At 39.3% G+C, this 25,403-nt stretch overlaps 1 protein-coding gene across 1 annotated transcript; it reads right to left on the minus strand.

Annotated features, from left to right (window-relative positions):
* Positions 1-10,205: 10,205 nt before the first annotated feature.
* LOC139695083 (dynein regulatory complex protein 8-like) lies at positions 10,206-24,475 on the minus strand. The gene is made up of 5 exons (XM_071593707.1): positions 23,660-24,475; positions 23,443-23,556; positions 20,179-20,302; positions 17,802-18,021; positions 10,206-10,719 (listed from the first exon to the last, which is right to left on the minus strand). Exons 1-5 carry the CDS (start codon positions 23,685-23,687, stop codon positions 10,711-10,713), a joined length of 495 nt encoding a protein of 164 aa, XP_071449808.1. The 5' UTR covers positions 23,688-24,475; the 3' UTR covers positions 10,206-10,710.
* Between the last annotated feature and the right edge of the window lie 928 nt (positions 24,476-25,403).

Here is a 25,403-nt window from a genome sequence, read left to right on the forward strand (position 1 = left end):
GTGTGTATGTATATATTTGAAAGGAAGTCTCACGGATGTGGATAATAATTCAAACAGAGAAGCGAGATAGTGCAAACCAACAAAAACAGTGAAACACGTACAAAAGACTTTCATGGGTGTTCTGAATTTTTGGTGGCGAAACCATCTACTCGGGGGAAATATGGAACTAAGATTCATCTACTGGGTGCGGCCCTTAAATCTAGACATATTTCAATTTGAATTTCCCGCCGTATTGTACTTCCATTGGAGGTTGCGATTGGCATTCTTAAAAGCTATGGGTATGTAGTAAACAGTCATTACTTCAAAATGGTGGATATGTTATGCACATGTGCGGAGTACAATGAAAGAGTCACTATTATCGACAGTGTACGTGCTGGGCGTTCGCCCAATGAAATAGTTTGATTCTTTGAGGATCCCAGGCCAATATTTATGATATTGTGGCTGAGTATAATGCTTTGGAAAAGTCTGGAGAATGTTTCGCTATCCCAGCGAGGAAACGTCATTTGAGGAAATGCATGTCACAAACTGTCAGTAGGCGAGAAGGCTCAGGTGCTGATTTGAGAGGGCCCAGGGTGATCGCAGAGGAAATTGGCGTCAGAATTGAATGTTACTGAGCGAACAATGCGTCGGATGGCAGAGGAGGGACCTATGATGCAATTTGTACACAATAAAGGGGCGACACATGCTATCTAAGGCTGCCAGAACTAATCTGATTACTCGCTGCTGTGTGTTTTCTAAAAAATGATGCCGTGGGGCAAATCAGATTCTTTACTGATGAAAAATTTTCACTGTTGTCGTGAAGATCAGGCGGAGAAATAATTGCTGGCTAGCTCACAACCCCAAGGATGTCCCAATTGTTGCTCGTGCAAAATTTCACGTCCTGGGTGTTGTGTCCAGGGAGGGTGATATCATGCCGCCACATTTCTTTGAAAAGGTACAAACTGTCACAAAAGAAGTCTATCTGCAAATTTTGAAGAATGTTATGAAACCGTGTATGGTAACTGTGGCCTTGGGAAGACAATATGACTTTCAACAGGACGGTGTACCAGCTCATACAATTCATTTAGTCCAAAATTGGCTCTCAGATGACATCGAGATGTTCTGGTCAAAGGAGTTCTGGGCCCCGAATAGTCTGTACTTGAACCCTTGCGACTATTATGTTCGGAGTGTAGTCTAAAGAGGCATCCAGATGTTACATCTCTAGGCACTGCTTTTGTAGCAGCATTCGTGAATATGGACAGTGCTGTTTTAGAGCGTGCATGCGATCAATTCAGGACAGGATTGGTGGAGGTCATTGCAGCTGAAGGGGGCAATTACATTGAGTATTGTTACTCTTAACAGGTATCACAATTTTTATGTTAAAGGATTTTCATTTGTATTTTAGGTATATGCGAGGTGAGATGGAAGGATAGCAAGGATTACAGGAGTGATGATTATAGAATAATATACAGTGGAGGGGACAATTGCCAACGAGAGGATGACGTAATACTAAGTAAAGACATAGGAAGAAAGGTGGAGATAAAAGCAGAACCGACGAACTTGCTCATTGTTCAGATATATGTACCACTGAGCAACCGTTAGGAGGAAGAAGCCGATAGGATATACAATCAGTTAAAGGACAATCGTGTGTGTTCCTGCAGGGAAACTTGATAGTGATGGGGGATATAAATGTGATGGTAGGCAAAGAAAGAGATGGTGATGAGATTGGGGACTACGGTTTAGATACTAAGAATGGCCCTGGGGTGAAACAATTGAGTTCTGAATAAGACGGGTTGGTCATCACCATCACTTGGTTTAGACACCACAAAAAGCGTAGGTATACATGGAAAATGCCAGGTAACTCAGAGAGGTATCAGCTAGATTATATTCTGGTTAGGCACAGGTTTAGGAGCAGAATGATCAACTCGCACAGATTTCCGGGGGCAGATGCTCACTCTGACCACAATTTAGTTATGAAATGTAGAGTCCGTTTATAAAGATATGATAGGCTGCTGTTTAGGAAATGGAATGTAGAAGCATTAACTGGATTGACAAGGAAGGAGTATCAGCAAGCTCTAGAGAAAATCATGGAGAATGGTAAAGATCCGAGTACTATCGAAGAAAAATAGAAATACATCAAGAAAGGGATAATGAAAGACGGAAATGAAAGTATAGGAACTGTTAATGAGAAAAGGACAAGGAAACCATGGATCACGGATGAGATGATTGTAAAGATGGAGAGAGGAGAAAATAGAAGAATGTAAACACGGAGTCAAGCAAAATGAAGTATAAAGAGTTAAACAATGAATTGAGGCGGGCAACAAATAAAGGAAAAGAAGCATGGTGGAAAACGCAGTGTGAGGATATGGAAAGTATGCAGAGGAAGGGTGAAATCGGTGCGCTGTACAGCAAAGTTAAATCTTTATCGGGAAGTAAGAAAGGAAGTAAAGAACTTAGACCAACAAAGTTAGACAGAGAAGGAACATGACGTAGAGGGAGATAGATTAGGTCCAGGCATACTTGACGATGAGATAGGAAGGGCATTAAGGGAGATGAAACTAAAAAAGGCCATGGCGATGGATAAAATTCCTGCCGAACTACTAAAATGTTTAGGAAAGTGTGGGAGGAAGAGGCTATATGGGCTGATTGGTGGTATCCATGAGGAAGGAATCTGGCCGGAAGACTTGGTGAGATCAGTTTTAGTTCCTATTCTGAAAAATGTAAAGGATACATCATTTGAGGACTACAGGACATTAAGTTTGATATCCCACGCAGCTAAAGTTGTTCTTAGGATCATAAACAAAAGGATTGAGAGTAGGGCAAATGTTTACTTAGGGGATGATCAGTTTGGGTTTAGGAAGGGGAGAGGTACGTGTGATGCCATTACAGTAATGAGATTATTAATCGAGAGGAATGTAGAATACAACCAGGAGGTAATTGCCTGTTTTGTAGATTTTGAAAGTGTTTGATAGGGCAAAATGACCGTAGCTGTTGACGCTTTCTATAAACCCCCGGCAATTGATAGAGTGAATTGGGAAAAACTAATGAGTATATTGCAGAAAATAGGAATAGAATGGAGGGAAAGGAGGCTAATCCGCAACCTGTACATGTCTCAGACTGCTCAGGTGCGAGTGGGGAACGGGGAGTACGGTTGGGCAGTGTTAGGAAGAGGTGTGAGGCAGGGTTGCCCATTATCACCGTTGCTGTTCAACCTGTATGCAGAGGAAATGATTAAAGAGGCATGGGAAGAACTCGAGGTAGGAATGAAAGTGGGCGGGGGATTCATAAAATCAGTTAGGTTTGCTGATGACCAAGCTTTAGTTTGTCAGTCAGCCAAGGGGCTGCAAGTATTGCTGAGTGAATTGGAAATTCAGTGCGGCAGGTATGAGATGAGAATCAATATCAATAAAACAAAGGTTATGCGATTTTCTAGAAAGAAAAAGGCCAAGCTTAATATTAAAATAGCAGGGCAAAAACTAGAGCAGGTAGAACAGTTTACGTATCTCGGTAGTGTTTTGGACCAACACGGTCAAAGTATTAGGGACGTAAGGAGAAGAATTGCGCTGGGCAAAGAGGCTTTCACAAGGAGGAGGGAGTTGATGACAGGGACGTTGAGTAGGGATATTAAGAAAAGACTCGTAAAAACTTTGATATGGAACGTAGCAATGTACGGCGCGGAAACGTGGTCATTGAAGCAGGAGGATAGACGTAGATTGAGGCTTTTGAAATGTGGGTGTGGAGAAGAATGGAGAAGGTGAAATGGACAGAGAAGAAAACAAACGAGGAAGTACTTGGTATGGTGGGCGAAGAGAGGGGTTTGTTGGGAGCAATCCTATGGAGGCAGGAAAAGTGGATGAAGGGGGTGTTGACCGGCAGTGGGATGTTGAAGACTGTAATAGAGGGGAGAATGTTAGGCAAAAGAGGAAAGGGAAGGAACGGGATAGGGATGTTGGACGGGATGAAGGGAGGAAGAAAGTACTCAGAGCTGAAGCGGGACCTGATGTAATGTAGGATGTTGTGTTTTGCTAGGGATCACAAATTATTTAATTAGTAATTATGTCCATCCAAAAACCTACCTTAACCAGCAGATTACCTAATAATAATAATAGTAAAAGTCAGAGTTTGTGCTTGACTTCAGGTCTTGTAATTTTTAAGCATTTTTTTCCAATGGACATGTGGTCTAAATTTCCTTGGCATAGACTTATGAAAAAACAAATATTTCATTAAGTTGATCATGCTGGTACCATGAAAATGCATATTTTTGTGGGACATACATACATATTTTCTTAATGGAACAGAACTTACTAGCAAAATGTTTCTTTGTAAATGCTTAGCACTTTTCATCTACCAACCACCATTTTCAGTTTTTCTTTTGAAATTTGTTGGGAAATGTTTCTTGTAAGCGGTTATTGTTTGCCACAAGCCGTTTAATTCAAAAGATGCGAAAAAGAATTTTATGTAATTATCAGCATACTGTTTCATTTTCCATTTAAAAGTGGTCTTATTAATTCTCTGTCTCTATTTTTGGCAATAATTTGGGATAATTTATGATGTTCTCGAAAATCAGCATTTCAAGTGAAAGCAATGGGATGTTGAAGACTGTAATAGAGGGGAGAATGTTAGGCAAATGATGAAAGGGGAGGAACAGGATAGGGATGATGGATGGGATGAAGGGAGGAAGAAAGTACTCTTGAGAGGAAGAGAGACCTGTTGTAGAGTAGGATGCTGGATTTTGTGTTTTGTTTGGAGTCACAAAATATTTATTTGGTAGCTGTATTCATCCAAAAACCTACGTTAACCAGTAGATTACCTGATAATAATATTTGTATATATATATATATACACATATAAAATTATACATATATATATATATATATATATATATATATATATATATATTTTATACATATACACACATACATGCATACATATATACATATATATAAAATATACCATGAACACAGTAATCAACCCGAAGGTCGGTTTGGTAGGTGATGGTAGAGTTCACCCAGTACTAAGCCCTATACGGCAATTGAATATCCACACATCAGGGTAGGGGGGTCAGTTCCTTTCCCTTTGCCAGTTATGGTTTCCCAGGAAGATGCGGTACCCGAAAAATCACATAGCTTGGGTGTAGCTGTAGGTGCTCAGAGTGCCTGTCCCGGGAATCGAACCCGGTACCCTCCGGTCAGCAGTCCAACGCTCTACCCACTGGACTACCATGACCCATGTGTATATTATACATACATACATATGTATACACACACATGTATGTATATATTTATATATACATACATATATATGTATATGCGTACACACACATATATATATATGTGTGTGTGTGTATTTATATATATATGTATTTGTATATGTGTATATATGTATGTATATTAATATATTATATATATATGTGTATATATGTATATGTATATTCAGTAGTAGTAGTTTTGAGGGGAGGCGACCGACAGCTAAGGTCATTTGCGCCATAGGGGAAGGACAGGAAAGGATGAAGGGTGGAGAGAAACCCGGCGTCGGCATTTCCCGCATATATACACATATACAAATACATATATATATAAATACACACACACACACATATATATATGTGTGTGTACGCATATACATATACATGTATGTATATATAAATATATACATACATGTGTGTGTATACATATGTATGTATGTATGTATGTATGTATAATATACACATGGGTCATGGTAGTCCAGTGGGTAGAGTGTTGGACTGCTGACCGGAGGGTACCGGGTTCGATTCCCGGGACAGGCACTCTGAGCACCTACAGCTACACCCAAGCTATGTGATTTTTCGGGTACCGCATCTTCCGGCGTCGGCATAGCCTACTCTTTACGAAAGGCGCCAAGGGGTCCGCGGCTTAACGTCCCATCCGACGGACGGCGTACTCACTCAAAGTGCCCTCCACAAAGCACCTCAAGTAGGGATCGAGATACCTCTGAAAAATATTCAACACCGCCGGGATTTGAACCCGCGCCCTCAGGGTGGGAAGCCAGCACGTTAGCCCCCGCACCATCTCGATCCCCCATGTATATTCAGGAATATATAAATTATACATATACATAATATATATACAAGGAATATATATATATATTCCAAATATATATGTGTATATATATATATATACACAAATATATAAAAACACATGTAGATTTTTATAATATAGAGACACAAAGAAAGGACACTCACAATTTGTTATTTTACGTTTCGATAGCACGGCTGTCGTCTTCTGATTCTGAAGACGACAGCCGTGCTGTCAAAACGTAAAATAACAAATTGTGAGTGTCCTTTCTTTGTGTCTCTATATTATAAAAATCTACATCTGTGTTTTTAAATATTTGTGTGTTGCCGAAGAGCGTTCCATTTCGAAGATATTTTATATATATATATATATATATATATATATATATATATATATATTCCAAAAAACCTACCTTAACCGGTAGATTACCTAATAATAATAATATATATATGTATATATATATATGTATATGCATGTACACATATCTTGATATAAACCATCAAGCATAGTACTGTGCGAACTCGATCATCACCTTCCAAATCAGCCCTAGGGTTGATGGCTGTGTTAATGATTTAATAGTAAGCACATGAAAGGACACCTGCATTTAAGATAGTTGGAGCCTTCCTTTCTTCTCTTAGGCCTTCTGCAGGTCAGAATGGATGGTTTTGGGGGAGGGAATGTGAGGGCTAGGGCAGGGGGTGCTCGAAGCGGGAAGGAAAGTGGTAATGCTTCAGCGTGGGAAATTCAAATTTTTGGAATGTAAATATATTTGTCGATTCCCGTGTCCTCACCTGTATATTGGTGTCTGAATAAGGGAGGGATTCTAGAATGGATAGGGAGAAGGAATTAGGTATCTGGCAGTGTTCAGTTTGTGAAGTGGATGAATTGCTTGTATACAAAGTCTGTTCAAAGAGTTCATGAACAGTTTTCTTTACAGCAAACCTTCTGTTTGTTATTTTTCAGTTCACTTGTAGGTGTTGTGTTTGTGGGAACTTCAAGAATAATTGCCTTCCACCACTTTGTTGATATCTTGTTTTGTTGACTAGTTATGCCTGTTTATGTGAATGAGTGTTCGTGGAGTGCGCCAAAAAATCTGATCTTTGGTAATGAGCTCTTTGAAGGAGCAGCATTGTTTTCTGAAATTCTGCACGAAACCCTGCAAATCCATCACCTTTTGAGTTAATTATCGAGGTTTATATATAACATGTATGAAATACATGTTATATTTGGTTCGCCTGGTTCAAAAAGAGGTGGCAATTAGTGAAAGACTGCAAGTATTCTGGAAGGCCATCAATGTCGACTGATGACCTCCACACCTAGATAGTGATACCTCACCTAGAAAGGCTGATACCTCAGCCTTCGCATTCCCTCCATCTTAAACCTCCCAGTCAACCCAAAAGAAGGCCGAAAGCTTAAACTATCTTAAATGTGAATGTACTTTACGTGCCCTCTTACATTATTGGTCTCTCCCAAAAAGTAAGATAATTGATTTTTCCTGGTGAAGCAAATGACTGGTCTGGGATGATTTGTCACAGGAAAATTGGCGAGAGGTCTTGGGAAAGGATGACAACCCACATTAGTTGTCTGCTGGCCATAACAGTTGGCGGATCGCTGCTAGACTGAATCCCTGTTCAAAGGCCACATCACAAATTCACGATGCCACTTTCCATGGTGTACTGATGTGCCATAAAATTGGACATTAAGCTTGGAAAATTGGGTTCGGAGACCATGATCATGGTTAAGGATGCTCATGGAGGTGGAGGAATGTCCCAAGTAACGGTTATCTGCTTGCACAGGGTATTCAAGGAAGGTAGCTAGGATGTTGACAATCCGAAATGCCCTGGACATCCTTCGACAATAGTGTGATGAAAAGGTGCAAAAAGTGAGACAAGCACAAATCTGGTTACATTCTTGTAGAAGATTTAGATATGAGGAAGGTGTTCCAAGATGGTCCCCCGTGGTGCTGTTGGAAGACTGCTTGTGTGATAATCTTGACTTGGACCACCAAGAGTGACCCTAATTTTTTAGAATGGTGCCCTGATAGGGGCACTTGGTGCAAAAATCTTCATTGTTTTGAAAAGAGGAAGAGACAGTGGCTCAAACATGTAAGGTCCAAAGGGGAGTATGCACTTAGAGGGGATTAAAGCCTTGTTTAGTGATTTCAATTGTGATGTGGTGGAAATTGAACACAGTAAAGACAAGGTAGCAAATATTTTCCACCAGATAAGTTTAATAGTAAGACCGGGTTTTGATATATTACATCATCGTCAGGTGAACTGAATACCCGAAGATGATGTAATGCATCAAAACCTGGTCTTACTCTTAAACTTATCTGGTGGAAAATTGTTAGCATCTTTTCTTAATTAAAGCTTCATTGTTTTTGTTTGGCTATTTTTTTTCAATATATTGCACAGCTTAATACTTTCTGGACTGACCCCATGTATGAACATGGAACATGGGTAGTCCAGGGCTAGCATTGGATTCCACCCTGGAGAGTTCTGGTTTGATTATCTGGTATGCCTCTCCAAGCACTATTATATACAGCTGTATGGTTATTTGGGTATCAAACAATTGTACATCAAGGGGAGACGTAAAAATGGACTACACACATTGGGGAGGGTTTTCTTTGTTTTTGGGTTTTTGACCATTGGAATTCATGGGAGGTCACAGCCCAAGAGAGTTTCCTCCTTTTACTGTTGGTTTCCCTGCGGCCCTGCATTGACTTGCTACTTGCCATTGCTTTTAGCAGTGCCCAATGATGATGCATGACTGGTAGCATTTGTGATCTGAAGCAATGCATGCTTCATTGAAGTCAGTGGAGTAATTGCTAGTAGAGTGTCATGCATCACCTCCCCTCTGCCTCATCTGACTGAGTAAAGGCGGATAGTTCCACTCCCTACCTCTTCGGGCACCCATGCCTAATCAGCCAAGGTCAGCTGGGGTCACTTCCTTCTGTCTCCCCTCACTAGGTGACCCCTTCTGACCTATTTTGGGGATAATGCACGGTCCTCTCTGGTGGATGCTGTGGTACATGGTGATTGTGGGTTGACGGGATGAAGGTTGGCGAGTTGTTTTTAATTTTGTTGTGGTTGATTAACTGCAATCCTCTTCTATTCATTAGCTATATTCAAACCATTTACCACTCCTCTTTGTAGAGAATATTATAAAACGTTTTAATTATCTTGTCATTTAGTGTAGGTGTTCTCTTTGCTTGGGATGGCAGACAAACAACCTTGACGTGGCAGAAGAGCTTGTGCGTTCCCATGACCTGGAGCTGTGCTGGCGGGAGCAATTAATATTGCTCCTGGTTGGGTCACCCATGCTAGATGGGCCAAAGGTTAGGAGCCAGACTGAAGGTAGTGCATGCAGTGTCTGTTCCTCAGTGAGGCGGCTGCCAAGGCATCTGATCCCAGTAGAGCAGCCTTTGAGTGATCGTGTCACGTTAAAAACACTATTTAGGAAGGCAACAGGAAACCACATCAATTATTATTCCCAAGATTTTATGATGGACAGTGTATTAAAAATGAGTCCTGGCAACTACCAGACTCAGCCAAATTGGCAGCAGGAGAGGCAAGGCTTCTGCTGCTGTCATCTCACAAAACCCTTGCCGGGGAAAACCGACAGCGGCAGGAGAGAAGATAGAGAAGAAGAAGGCCAATTTAGTTAGAAAAGGAACTTGGAATGTTAGCACAATGTTGAGGACAGAAAAATTAGAGGATATATAGCAAGAGGTGGAAAGAGGAAATATAAATATTTTAGGTCAATGCAGAGTGAGATGGAAATATAGCTGGGATAACTGGAGTGGTAGTTATAGAATAATATACAGCGAAGGGGAGGACAGCCAACGATATTGTGTCCATAATATTGAATCAAGAGGTAGGAAGAAGCGTAGTTTACATAGAGGAAGCAATGGATAAAATATTAATTTTAGATCTGAGGAACTTGGTCTTTGTTCAGGTATACATGCCACTAGGCAATCATAAGGAGGAAGATGTTGGCACGGTATACAATCAGTTAGAGCACTTAATCACACGTGTTCCAGCAGGGAAACATTTGATAGTGATTACCGCCAAGGAATTTGGTGATGAAAGAAGAGAAAAAGATGCTGATTGCAAAAGGTAATGGAAATAATTTATTTTGCTGGTAGTTGGGCACCAGAATAAAAGATGACTTCATGCCTAAGAAATGCAGAATAACACACTTTTTGTTCAAATGAAACATTTTATTAATACCAAGCTAAATGTTTTTTAGCTGCATTTGGCAATGCTATATGCTTAAAGACTTGTGCCATGATATTAAAGTCAACCATGAAAACTATCGAGGATGTTATTGTAGGTTATTATGTGACCAAACAGCAGTGGACCAATGGTAGATTCCAGGGAAATGGCTCAATCTCTGGTAATTGCAAAGCATAATGTACATTGTACATGGGCACGTCATTGGAGACTCATATAAAGCATATTTCAACTAATAGAAATTTAGTTACATCAATATGAGGTTAGGACCCTATATTACCAGTGTTTATTCCATCCTTTTTTTCTCTGCTCACATAGGAATGCATTTAAATGCAATTTATTCAGTTTTTACATATTTGCTATTAGTGAAGATAACCACAATAGATGCCTGTCTTGAATAGCTTAATCTTAAATTGATATTCTTCTTTTCAATCCATTGGCAGCTAATCAATCTGCAATGAAAAATAAAAATATGTCGGTCATTTTTCGTATATAATGAATTTTGTTTTATAAATTATGAATTTTTCAAAAATTGTATCAGTAATGCTTAGTTGCTGTGGAACCTTTAAAAACGCATAGAATATTGTTGTGAATGAACATTCAAATAGTGATAAAAATATTTGAGAATAATTAAGTTGAATCAAATGTTATAAAAATGTTGGAGGCTTGAGGTTTAAATTTATTAAAAAACAGAAAACTTGACTCATTTTGATTAGATCACTCAATATATAAGAATTGATTATTTTCTGTCAATCTTGATCACATTCAAGAATTTATTATTTGAATGAAGTGGGTTAGACGTGACTAGTATCCAATTCTTGGATTTCAGGGTACCGTCTGATTTCAGCTGAGTTGCCAGCAAGGTTAGTTATGGAGTCCAACGTTCACATGATGCAATGAGTTATAAGTCGAGGACAGTCTATAAGAAGTAGTATTCAAATTCCCTGTTTCATATTATGTACAGTGAAAGCTTGCTTAATGAGCACCTTGCACAGCAAGTAATTCACTCAATAAACAAAAATATTGGTCCCGAAAACAACTCGCTTAGTGAGTGACTTTTTGCATAATCAGTGATGAGGAGGGGAGGGGGGGGAATTCCTGGATTCATTGAGTGCCTGCTGCTGTCGTTTGCCTCTAGCAATTATTCCACTAGCATTTTAATGTCGCTAGTGATCATACATTTTTCTAAACTTATGTTCAGACATATTATTAGTGAATTGTTGATGCAAAGTTTAATTATATTTTGTGAATAGTTCTAAAAATGACCCAAAATAAAACTCCATATGAAAAAACCATAAGCGAGAAAAATAAAAAATAACCGTAGAAATGGAAAGTGAAGTCGTTGAAAATCAAGAAAAAGTGAGGAGCATGGCTGGTCTATTAAGCATTAGAACAACAATTGGTTGATATCAACGATCGGCCTTTCCTTCAAGAAAACGGATATAACTGAGGAGATAGATGCTTCAAATTGAGTGACAAGTATCTATGCAATGGTTACGTATCCTCAACAATGTTGAAAGGATGCTTCTCATATGTATAAATGAAAAACATTTGAAATGCGACACCGTTAACAAGAGTATAATTAATATTAGAGTCAATGAGATCTCAGAATCATCAACTGCTGAACCAGTATTTCAGGGGAGCTGTGCATGGTTCTTCAAGTAAACGAGAAGATCTATCATCCATAGGCAAGGTGAAGCCATTAGCTCTGAGTCAAAAGGCAGTAGTGAACTTAATCAGTGACTTCAGGAAGCTCGTAGATTCTGAAGGTTACCTACCACAACATGTTTTTAATTGTGACAAGACATTCTCTTCTGTAAGAAGATGCGGAAGCAAGCCTATATTTGTTCAGAACGGTAGATGAGAAACCCGACCACAAGGCATGGAAAGGCATCTCACGCCACTATTTTGCACAATTGCAAGTGGTGATCTGAAAATCAAACCCCTTCTTGTTAACCATTCAGAAACTGTGAGCCTTCGAGGAGGTTCAAGTCCAAAACAGCAGTCTAAATGTGATGTGGAGGTCCTGGGAAATGGTTGCATCATATCATGTGGTTGAGGCATTGCTCTATAATAAGGCAGTGGCAATGTGGGAAGATATCAGTTAAACAATTATATATTCAGGGATGTGGTAGTCTGGGGAGTAGAGTGTTTGCCTGCTGATCAGGGGTCTGCGTTCAATTCCCATCACATCTCTGGGCAGGGTCCCCGGGAATTCCCTTGTTTAAACTTCATACGCTGTTGGGCTTAGTATTGGTTGCGTTCTACATTACCTATCAAACCGACATTTGGGTTGATAACTGTGGATTTTAATTATTGTATGTATATTATGATTAGGCATCGATTTAGGAAGAGGGTGAGTAATTTGTACAGTTTCCCAAGGGCAGATGCAGATTTAAGTCATTATGTAGTAATAATTATGGGTAATAATGTTTTTTGTTCAAAATTGTCAAACTGCATAGACTCATCTGCATTGGGTTATTAACATAGACCCTAAGAAAATAAATGGAGGATTTAGGAAAAGAAACCCATACAAGGATATAATAAACAATATGACAAGATACTGATTGCTGAATTTCAAGATAATGAGTGCTGAAATTTCAAAATTTCAGCCCATCATCAAAGAATTATCATAAAAGTATGTACAGTCTGATTTAAAATGGTAAAACACAGAAGACAGTGACGGTAATGCAAAGTAGAAACATGATGGAAACATTAAATGGAATGACAAAGGAGTATCAGCTGGCTCTAAAGAAAATGATGGGTGAGTAGTGGGAAATCGGTATGAAAGAGGAGAACTTGGAACATGCAGAACAGGGATATCGAAAGCTGTAGAGGAAGCAACAGGAAAAGGACAATGAAACTGTGGATTATGGACGAGATGGTAAGAAAAATGAATGAGAGAATGAAATGAAAGAAAGGAAACTCAAGTTTAAGGTATTGGAAGTATAGAGAGTTAAATCATAAACTGAGGTGGGAAGCAAATAGAGCAATTTAGATGTGGTGGAATAATCCCAACAAGGGTTTCAATGAATTATGATCAATGTCTCCCTCTCATGTTTAAATGCCAGTTGTAAAAGTTATTTTGCAGAGATTCAGTTGGAGAGAGGCAGATGGTTGAGTAAGGCTCACTGAGTACTCGCAGATTGTTCGAAAGGCTCTTGCCATATTGTTTTGCGGTAAAATGTTCACACAGTATTTGTACCCTTGGAAATTCAAAATTTGCGCACAGCATAAGGCAGTATGGTGGTACATCTTTAGAGGTAAATGTGAATCCTCTAAATGATATCACGTTGACTATAACATTGGGCTATCACTTTAACATCTACGTAAAATCAGATTAAATATGAGGGTAGTCGGATAAGTTCTCAGAATTGAATAGAAGTAAATGACTTTCCTCAGCGAAACTTTTTTATTTTTCAATGTAGTATCTCTGTACACTAATGCACTTGGTCCAGCAATGTTCCAATGTCTTGAGCCTATCTCGAAAAGATTCCTCTAGGCCTCCAAAATACCCATCTACTTCAGCTGGTAGTTCTTTGTTTGAAGAGGTCCTCCGTCCAATGAGGAAATGTTTGAGATTGGTGATGAGATAGTAATCCGATGAAGCCAAATCAGGTGAATAAGGTTGGTGGGGCAACAACAATTCGTATAGTTGCTTTTGAATTTTTTCTGTAGAAATGACACTTATGTGTGGGAGTGCATTGTTATGATAAAAGACGAATTTCTTCCTGCCAAACCCAGCCTTTTTTCCTGCATCTTTGGCTGTAGTCATTCCAAGAGTATAGTACGACGTCTGTCCAATTAATACGCGAACTTGCTGCCAGGACGCGAACGATAGCCCCATCCAATAACGTGTGCTTGTTGCCGGAGACCAACTGAGCCGTCTGCGCTTGGCAGATCGTCCAACTGTGCGTATGGTGCCAGTTATGTTAGTGTCTATTGTCCTGGTTTTTAATGTTTGTCGAGAATGGGAATTGACGACATCACAGAGCAAAGAATCCAAATCAAGTTTTTTGGTGGTAAGTGTGGTAAAAGTTATCTAGAAATTACTGAAAACAGCTGTTTAAGGTGACAATGCTCTGAGGAAAACATCCGTGTGTTCAAGGGGATTAAGCGTTTTCAAGATGGCCGACAAGACGCCAAGACGGATGATGCAAGGCCGGGACGACCTTCAACCACCTGTGTTGACGACAACATTGATCGCGTGCGGTCCCTTGTCCATACCGATCGTCGAAAAACTCCAAATAATAGCTGATGAACTGAATTGAGGAAAATCAAAAGGGCACACTATTTTAACCAAAAATTTGGGTAAAATAATGCGTGCAAAAAGCTAGCATGTAAGGCTAAGCTGCTGACACCAGATCAAAAGTCGAAAAGAGTTGACTATGTTACTGACTGGAAAAATTCACTTGAAAACGATGCTAGATTTTTTGACAGGGTAACCACTGGTGGCGAATCATAGTTTTATGAGTATGCCATTGAACTAAAATCACAAAGCAAAGATTGGAAAGCAAAAGATGAACCTCGGACCAAAAAACGAGAAAAATCCAATCGACAATCAAAGTCATGCTCCTGGTTTTCTTTGATTTTGAAGGTGTTGTTTATCATGAATTTCTCCCTGAAGGGCAAACAGTAAATGCTGAGATCTACCTTACTATTACTCTATTACTCTTACTAAGCATTTGAGAGATCGCGTGCGACCAAATTTGACTCAAGGCGATGGATGGATGGATCCTTCGCACCATGACACAATGCACCTGCACATTCAGCATTGATTGGGCGCCAGTTTCTGGCAATAAATTCAATCACCTTTATCCTTGATCATCCTCCATATCCTCGCCCCTTGCAAACTTTCCCCGATTTCCAAAACGCCAAAATGTGATGAGGGGACATCACTGGGAAGATGTGGACACAGTAAAGCAAGAAATGACGAGAAAATTAAAAAGCCTAACTGCCCTAGGACTTCCAAGTGTGCTTTAAACAGTGGAAAAGAAGATGAAATAAGTGCATAGCAAAGAATGCAGATTACTTCAAAGAGTACAAAATCGATGTAGACTAAATTTTGCAAAATAAAGGTTTTATGGCCTCTGTTCACGTATTTATTGGACAGACCTCGTATTGTCCTGGATATTGTTTGACCGGAGGGAAGATAGTCTATACATCCATGCAAATGATCTGCTCACTGGTCAGGGACCATCTGCACTGCAGTGAAACCTGGGTTGCATTAAAGTTTATTTTCATGTGGATTTACAAAGATTTACTTTGACATCATTCAAGATCATCTATCAGAAGAATCCCGTTCACATCCTATAAAACTGAATTCTTCACCTTTCCGGTTGACTCTATTGCCTTTTCTTTCTTTGGTGGTGGTAAATCAATACGTTTCCACCGGTTTAACTGCTGTTTTTTCTGTGGGGTATAGTAGTGGACCCAAGTTTCATCTGCGGTCATGAACTGTTGCAGAAAATCTTGTTGGTTGCTATTCAAATGAGTGAAACATTGTTCTAAAACTTCCACTCTGATGCATTTGTGATTCCGCGTCAAGAGTCTAAGCACCCGTCTAGCAGAAAATGTTCTCATATCCAATTCCACTGTTTAAATGCTATGTGCCCATTCAGATGATGGCCCTGCAGCTTCAACACTTTCAGTTGGTGATCCTCCCCGACCATTTTATGCCCTTTTGCAATAATGTCTGGGGTATTTGGCCGACCTTTATTTGGTCATTGGAGATCTTGGTGGTAGTAGCAAATTCTCTTAGGGCTTAGGATTCACTGACTCGTGTGCAACGGCTGTTCATAAGTTCCCAACTAAACTTAAACTCGTTTATTCACTTGGCAAGAGTTGAATAAGAAGGAGCAGAGTGTTCTTAAAGCCAGTATGTATTTCCTTTGCTTATACTTTGTACTCCTTTCTTTACAAAGTATCTAATCACGGCTCGAATCTCAATTTTTTCTGTCTCCACAAATCACTACAAGAGACCAACAACAGAGAGTGGCATCCACACCACAGATCTCTTCCCAGAGCACTTATGTACTATGTGTTTCCTGGTAAAAGTTTACCTATTACTACATGGGAAACACGTTGCACTAGTGCTGACATCTGGTGGTGATTCTGAGAACCTGTCAAACTACCATGATACATCAAAGAAGTCAAGAAGAGGGTAGCAGGACTGCTTCTGCCTGTGCAAGGGTTACAACTTGAAGAATTCAGGGGAAGAGAATTTTCGTCAATTATGCTGCTGTATTTTTCTTGACACTTTATAGGAATTTCAATTGTCAGTGAAGTCATAGATTCTAAAGGTTTGTGTGACTGGGATCAGCACAGGTTCAGTTTACCCTGTTTTAATCAGAGAAAAGTGAATTCACAGAGGGATTGGGGCGTTTGGTATGGGGAAGTCTCGTTGTCGTGCCTGAGAAGCTAAGAGCCAAAATTTCAAGTGAGCTTTGCTCCAAGCATCGGGAATTGGAAAGGTGAAATGACTGTCCAGATTATTTGCATGTGTGGGACATAAATTCGACCAAGACCTTGATATTGTGCCAAACACCAGTTCTGCATGTTTATGCTGTGTTAGTCCTTGCCCAGCGAGGCCCCTTTACATTGCCGGAGCAAGGCTGGAAGACTTCCATTCGCTGGACGCTTAAAGCACTATGTGGAAAATTTTTCAGTGAAAACTTTTGCCTGGCCAAAGCAATAATAGAAGTAACACAAACGTAGAAGATTAAGGGAGAGAAAAAAAGAAAATCGGGAACCCTAACATGTTAGTGAAATGTGATGGCAAGGTTGACAACACTCCAACACCTGTCCACTGCCTCATTAAGAAAATGGATGGGTTCTAGGCTTATCTTTCTGCCCAAGATTCTTTTTTGTTTTTTTCTTTTAGTCCTCGCCACTTGAGGCTAAAGACCAAAACCTCCATTTCTATCTGATGCCTGGTTAAATGGAAAACAATTGCTGTTAGTTCCAAGAAACTGTTTTTGCAAAGGCTCTTTGTAGGACTGGATACATAGGAAATCTTATGGTATTGAAAACTGGCAGAAAATCTTGTCATCTAACTTCTATCTTCTTATACTCTGCCGAAATCACCAAAAATCCTCCCCCAACACACCACATGGCACCGTGGTGTAGGAGTGCCTCCCGGTGTGACCTGGCTTCATTCCCTTGTCCCACCACTGCATTTATCCCCATCCACCTCTAGTTTCGCATTTCACCGGCTCCCTGCTGTTCCGTCAGCCTCCCCTCAGGCCCATGTCTCCCTTGCCCCCTGCCTCCTCCCCCTACTCTAGAGAAATTCTGCTCTCCTTTCAGCACTACTCGTGACCATATGTCCCTGAAAATACCTATTATGCTTTGATCAAAACTGATCAAAGCATCTCAGGTAATCTTAGTCTGTGTAGCAGGACTCTACTTAGGTTGTTAAACTGTAAATTTGATAAGATTCAGGTGCTTGCTGAAGTGTAGCATTGATAAAAAGTCCATCACACTGATATAATGAGGTTCTCTGCATTTCCTTTGACCAAATGTGAGCACATACCATCAGAAGATTGATGAAATCTTCATATATTATTGTTCCCATTTCATTGTTTGCTGCAATGGCGAGCATTTCATCTAGCTCCTCTTTGGAGAATGGCTCCGCTCCACCACCTTCATCAGTCAGCGTCCTTGATAGGTATTCTTTCGTCAGGAAACCTTGACCTGCAGTGTCCAAAGTTTGGAATGCCTTGAGCAATCGTTCAGGTGATGCTGGGGGATATCTGAAAATGCATATGGTTTTAAAGAAGCAGAATGTTCAGCTGTTTAGTTTCAATATGAAAAGCTGTAGAGCCATGGTAATGCACAACGGAAGAGAAACTTCTCATCCTTCTTAGTGGGGTGAGGTTGCAATGCAAGTTGAAATTAATATGTGGAATTACTCTTGTCGATCATTATGTGTTTATTTTTGTACTATGAAAAACAATTATAGCTGGCTAATATTTTAATAATCAAGTATTAATTAAGTATAATATATATCATTATAAATAATAAAGCATGTTTACTTAAAATGAATAGATAACATAAATATTGCATCATTTAGTGTTAGCACCAGTGCTTTCAGTTCTTGATTTATCAGTTGCAACCACAATGGACTTACAACAACTGAAACACTATATATATGTTGAACTCAAGTGATACAAAAATCCCATGACGAGGGAGCTTAGTGGCATTTCAGCCGCTGCCTTTCAGAAGGCATACGAGGCATGGAAAACCCCCTGGCAATAGTGTGTGGATGCACAAGGGTGCTAATTTAAAGGCTTTTCAGTGAATGCGTCAATTCTGGCAGTAATTAGTATTTAATCAACACAGTTCTAATATGTTTAAAATGAACCATGTATATGTAGAAGAACATTTCTTGCCATGGTTGTTTCCAACTTTTTCAGAAAAATCGTGGCACCTTATTGGATCAGATATCAAACAGTTTGCCATTATCATTGGTGATTTGTTAATATATGCATTGGGATGGCAAGGATCAACATAATTTCTAGTGTTTTTTTAAATTATTACCATCCAACCCTTCTTAATGAAGAGCCTACTTTTGTAACTTATCATTCCACTTTTATTTTGGGCAACATATTTTCCAGTTACGATGCCTGTTCTATTGTGTCTAAGTATTGTGATTTGTCAGAATCCTATCCCACTATGTGTACTTTTCCTATTCTATCAACTATTCCTCTACAATTTCACTTATGTCAGGATAATTTGGAATAATCTTATGCCTTGGAATTTTTAGTTTTTTGAAAATGAAACTTGGTGTCATGTTTGTGGTATTATTTATCTCAATACTAGTGTTGATCATTTCTGTAGTGCATATTTATCTTTGCTCAATGCTTCTTTTCCTGAGTTTAGGAAAAGAGAGATGCCCGTCTGTGACAACTCCTGGTTAAACAATGAAATTTGCAGTTTTACTTTATGACTAATTGATCTTGCTTATTCCTGTAATATCATCAACAATATATGCAGCTAAACAAAATTCTAATAATCAACAAATCCCAAAACACCAAATAAATCCACTCTGCCTCAGCTTAAAGATGACTTTATTGTTATTCACTCTGATTTTCTTTTGCTAACTACTGCTTTTAATTATTATTTCACTTATTCTGAAGAAACTCTGGGAGATGCTGCAACAGTAACTTTTAACGGAATCATCTGCTAATGTGCATTTAAATGCAACAATTTCAGAGTGTAAAAATCATTCCCCTTGACCAGGATTTGAACCCGGATCCCTCGATGTCCAGTTTCAAATTCAATTTCAGAGTTAAGGAGGATGCCTCGATAGCTTAACTGGCTAAAGCACCTGACCGGACATTGAGGGATCCAGGTTTGAATCCTGGTCAAGGGGAATGATTTTTACACTCTGAAATTGTTGCATTATTTCACTTGTCCTACATCATCTACTCTCACCCTGACTTTCCTCATCAGAAACCTATTCCCGCTTCAATTACTTACTTTCTTGATTTAGTGATGAGGAAATTGTGAGCCAAGGTGTTTGCCACAACATGCTACGAGTCCGCGAGTTCCTGGCCAAACACCAGGTGCCAATGCTGCTCCAACCCCCCCCCCCCCCTATAGTCCTAATGTCACCCCAGCAAAGACGGGTAGAGACCCAAGGACAGTACTTTGAAGAATTTCAAAAGTTTGTGCAAATCTGCTCAATCGATTACTTAAAAGAGATAATTGCATTACTTTTGGAACCCACCCTATACATTGCATCATCAGAGTGAGGAGTTAGTTTAAGATAATGAATAATATCTTAAAATGACATCATGGATGCTTATTTGCATCTTTTCAGTTGATTGGAATGCAAAGTTAAAGAAAGAGATGCTACTAACCTGCCATTAATTGAATGGAAATAAACTTCCATTGTTTGAACTTACTTATTCTCTTGGATGAGCTGTGAAACTACTGGAAGAAATCTTTCCAGCTGGACGCTGCCTGATGTTTCTTGATCTTCCACTTGGATAATTATTTCTTGGATATCCGCTTCTGTCGGGCAGCAACCTGGAATTGGCAATGTCATTATTTTAAGCATCATACCTGTAAACTTCACGTTTAAGCTAATGTAATCATAAACAAGACATGGGCAACAGTAGACTGCATATTTAATAACAATTTTTACATTTAAAAAATGGTAATATTCAGGAAATGCATTAGATTACTAAGTAGTATTTCAATAAAATGATATTAGTTTGTTTTAAAAGCCTTCCTTTCCCACTTCATTATAATTGACTGATTGAGTATACGGGAACCATGTGAGGTACATTAAAAGCATTTCAGCCTCTCGCACACAAACATGGGTATGCAGTGGGCACAGGTGTAGGCACCCTATCCTATGGCCACTGTTAACCTCATTTTAGTATTAGCTGCTATCCTCGAACACCTGGGCCTGCCCATCCCATCATGCCCAGCTGCAAATCACCACCCGAGTTTATCTCCACCTTTGTAAATGACAATGGTCAACCAATAGCCGATTCCCTCCCTTCCTTTTGTAAAAGAAGCTTAAAAATTACTGGACCTCATGAATCCAACCGCCATTCCTGAAGGCATCCCAATCACCACGCCAATCACTGAGGTCAGCTCCCTGTCCACCTCAATACTACACTGCTGAAGGTCTCTCTTCTCCTCCTCCTTACTTTCTGCTCAAGATCCTACACATATTCAAGGCAAAAAGTTCCTCATTAATTTTCCCACTTCATCCTCAATCAATATTCCTTCTCCTCCAAGAACCAGTCCTACCTCTGCTGAAATACTGTGCTAAGGGAAGCTTATTTATTTCATACTATGCTTACTTCTACCATGACCATCTTGAAGAAGAATTTGTCTTCAATTTTCCCCTAAAATCACAAATCACCTGGCTCTTATTCATCAATTAGATTTGCCTTCTCCATCGCAGAAGGTGCACAATCCCTTGATTCCTTCATCTCTGCCCTCAACAACACCTCTCTCTCTCTCTTCCTCATATGTCTCCATCACTTTCTCCTGTAATATAACTTGTTGATATGGACACTTCTTCAGCAATGATGAATTCCACACTTCTATTGACATCAATCCTACAAATAAACAACAATACCTTCATTACAACATCCATCAACCGGCCCACTCCAAACATTCACTGCAGTTTCCCCTTTTATCCATAGCCACCAAATCTGTAATAATTTCATGAAGGAGGAATTGAGCTTCTAACAGCCTCTATTTAGACTGACTATATCAAATATTTCCTTAAGGTTAAAGGGTAAGGGTATGCCCTCTGCAGTAAATTGGTAAGCCCTTTATGGCTTAAGGAAATATTATTTAATAGAGCCTATAGTCTAAAAATTCTTAGCTCCAAAAAACTACAATTCACCCAAGAAGATTCTCATCCCATTTTCACCGGTACCTCTTTTCCTTAAATACATGCCTGAAATGCATTCTAAAGCCTTCTTCCCCCCCACCTTAGAAACCCATTAGAACATTTCCATTGTTTTTCCCACATGTCCCTTCACTATATTTAGATGTCCAGATAACCTTTTTGGCAAACTTAATGACAGTAAACCTCTCCCTCAATCTCTGCCATGTCAAAATTCACTTCCCCTTGCAAAAAGGCCAGATTCCGCACCTGCCCCTTCCTCACCACTCTTGACCTCCTCCACATAAGCCAATCAAATCTTTATCATCCCTCCACACCTACTGTTGATCTTCCAACAAAGTAGTCCATCTACTACACTGAAGCCTCTTCTCAGCTTTCTACAGAGGATGATGAACGAAGTTGTATTCCCCAATTGAATTGATTTCTGTTATTGTCAATTGTCTCAATTAGCCCAACCTATATGCAGCATATATACGGTTAAGGTAGCTTTGGATGGGCACAACTACCAAAAAATTATTTTCTGACTCCCAGCAAAACACAATCCAGCAAACTAGTCTACATCAGGTCCCTCTTCATCTCTGTGTACTTCCTTCCTCCCTTCATAGTGTCCCACGTCCCTAGGATTTCTCCCAACAAACCCTGCTCTTCGCCCACCATACCAAGTACTTCCTCATTTGTTTTCTTCTCTGTCCATTCCACCTTCTCCATTCTTCTCCAAACTCACATTTCAAAAGCCTCCAGTCTACGTCTATCCTCCTGCTTCAATGACCACGTTTCCGCACCGTACATAGCTACGCTCCATATCAAATTTTTTACGAGTCTTTTCTTAATATCCTTACTCAACGTCCCTGTCATCAATTCCCTCCTCCTTGTGAAAGCCTCTTTGCCTAGCGCAATTCTTCTCCTTATGTCCCTAATACTTTGACCGTGTTGGTCCAAAACACTTCCGAGATACGTAAACTGTTCTACCTGCTCTAGTTTTTGCCCTGCTATTTTAATGTTAAGCTTAGCCTTTTTCTTTCTAGAAAATTGCATGACCTTTGTTTTATTAATATTGATTCTCATCCCATACCTGTCGCACTGAATTTCCAATTCACTCAGCAATGCTTGCAACCCCTTGGCTGATTGACAATCTAGAGGTTGGTCATCAGCAAACCTAACTGATTTTATGAATTCCACACTGACTTTCATTCCAACTTCCACTTCTTCCCAAACGTCTTTAATCATTTACTCCACATATGAACATCACCTGTAATAATGGGCGGCCCTACCTTAAACCTCTTCCTAAAACTGCCCGCCAGGAATGGCATTAAGATATTTATTAATTAATGCCACAGAGAAAAGATTTAAATGCATGCAAAAAAAATTGGAGTATTATTTACATTGAATGTTACATACACAAATTATGCTCCTAAACGATTAAATTTAAATTTTATTTTTTGAAACTAACATATTTTTTCTATTTAAAAGAAGGTACCCGAATAAGGGAATCAACAAACACTTAGCTATAATAAATTAACTGCATTGCCCTTGTTTCTATAACTCTATTTTCGATATTAAGGCAAGATCATGGTCTTACCAAAATCTTTCATCCTCCTCTACCTGAGTGCATTCTCTCAGTGGAGAAAAGTATGTTTAAATATAAAATAAAAAGCAGCAATAAAAGATCTTACGTAGCGTAATACACGGTGAATTACAAGATATTGGGGCCATAATTTTGTTGAACTTTTATCAACTTATTTCCTTTAAACAATAGGCTAGTTTAGGTATTCTGTTATCATCGAGAATAACGCACCCAATGCACGAAGAATAGTTCCAACTTCACGAACGTCAACAGTTTTACTGCCTCCATGATCAAAAACATCGAAGGCCTCGACAATTCTTTTCTCCAAATCTGTGGAAGCTTGATCTTGAGAGAGAGAACAGGTCGTTTCGTCATTATTATAATATATTTATATTACTCATTTATTCAGCTTTATAATAATAACATGATACTTAATTTATTTAGGCACCTGCTTCTTCTGATGTTAGGTCTGTCATGGTCACCTATGTATTATAAAAGGACTTCGTTAACAAATCTTTGGGTTCTCAAAGGGTATTCTTTTTATTCTGCCGAAGAGCGTGTCGAATGGCGTTGTCGCCATGGATACGTCCAACAATTAGTGAAATCAATTGCCATCCTACGTACCAAAATTTCTTGGTTTACGGAAGAACATTAGGTTAACTGAATTAGATGAGTAAAAAATTATTTATTTCTCCCATGATCTTAAGGAAAATTGCAAACCATACAAATTTAACGCCTACTGGTATTGAATTAAAAACAAAATAAAACAAATGTTGTCATTAATTAGCGGAAGAATGCACTTTTTCCGTTATACATCACAACAACTTATCACCTTAAATGAAACCATTACATTTCAACAATATATGTTAATGTTCGTTCGAAGGTTTCCGCGGCGATGAGTAGGTGATTTCCACATTTTCCATCCTTGACCTGAGGACGCCAGCAGGATAGCTGGCGAAACTGTTGTACATTTAAACGACATACGCGGACGCAGCCCGAAAAATGTGGAAATCAATATATGTTAACATCGTGCCTAACGAAGACTGTCATTGAATATCAGGTGCGATAAAAAAAATTATTCACGCATACAAACGACGATGCTCAAGAAGAAGTGCATTTGATTAAATTATCATGTCAAACAACATCATTACAGAGAAGGCCTTTCATATATTTCCTGTCAATCAGTCAGACATCCTTGATCGATAGCGTCTGGTAAATTATGTACTTTCTACGCAGATGTGTTGCCACCGATAACTACTTCAACATAAGGCGGTTGTCACGTTTCAACTTTTTTGCAACGGAAAAGAATGTCAGTGGTCGGTCCACTTTTTGGCCTTATTCTTGGCCACCTACGAGCGGGGGCCAGAACTAAGAGATGCCGGCAGACTTTCAATTCCTTAATTATGGAAGGGGGGGTAGCGTCTTCCCGGGAAAAGCTGCAATTCCGATTCAAACTGAATATCGCCGGCCTCGAATGCAGTTCGATTTTCTGTGATCTTTTTCCCTGTTGAATATTAAATAAGTCAGCAATGGCACTAAAGATGACTCCGCTGGCCGATTGCCGTTACGGCGTAGTTAAAGTCTGGGAAAATTAATACTTAAAATTCAGTATTATTTATAAATAATTTTCAATGTCTATAACAACCTTAATTATGATAACTTTTATGTATATATGTATTCATTCTCCCGTGTTTTCCACAAGAGGTAAATCGAATCTAAATACTACTTATTGTAGATTGTCATCAACTTACAACACATTTCCCAATATGAACATACGACTGTATAACTATCTGCCTACTCAGTTGAAATCAGATGGTATCCAGAGTTTCAAGAATAGGGTGTATACCTGGTTACTTGCTCATCCACTATACTCATTGGATGAATTCTTTTGTGACAATTTTCATCACATTTAAGAAAGTATGTTTATATGTTAAATAATACTTATATTGACGACATTTAATATGGTTGTACCATTTTTAAAATGAATAAAGTATTATTATTATTTGTCAATCGAATGCTTTCAAGTGAACAACGCCCATTTCTGTTAACCGGCATTATGAGGAGAATGTTGTGAGCAGTTGATAGGGAATAAATAGAGATCGAGATGGTGCGGGGGCTAACGTACTGGCTTCCCACCCTGAGGGCGCGGGTTGAAATCCCGGCGGTGTTGAATATTTTTCAGAGGTATCTTG

The sequence above is a fragment of the Hetaerina americana genome, unplaced genomic scaffold, assembly GCF_022747635.1.
Source record: "Hetaerina americana unplaced genomic scaffold, ioHetAmer1.1.p SCAF_6, whole genome shotgun sequence".
NCBI lineage: Eukaryota > Metazoa > Arthropoda > Insecta > Odonata > Calopterygidae > Hetaerina > Hetaerina americana.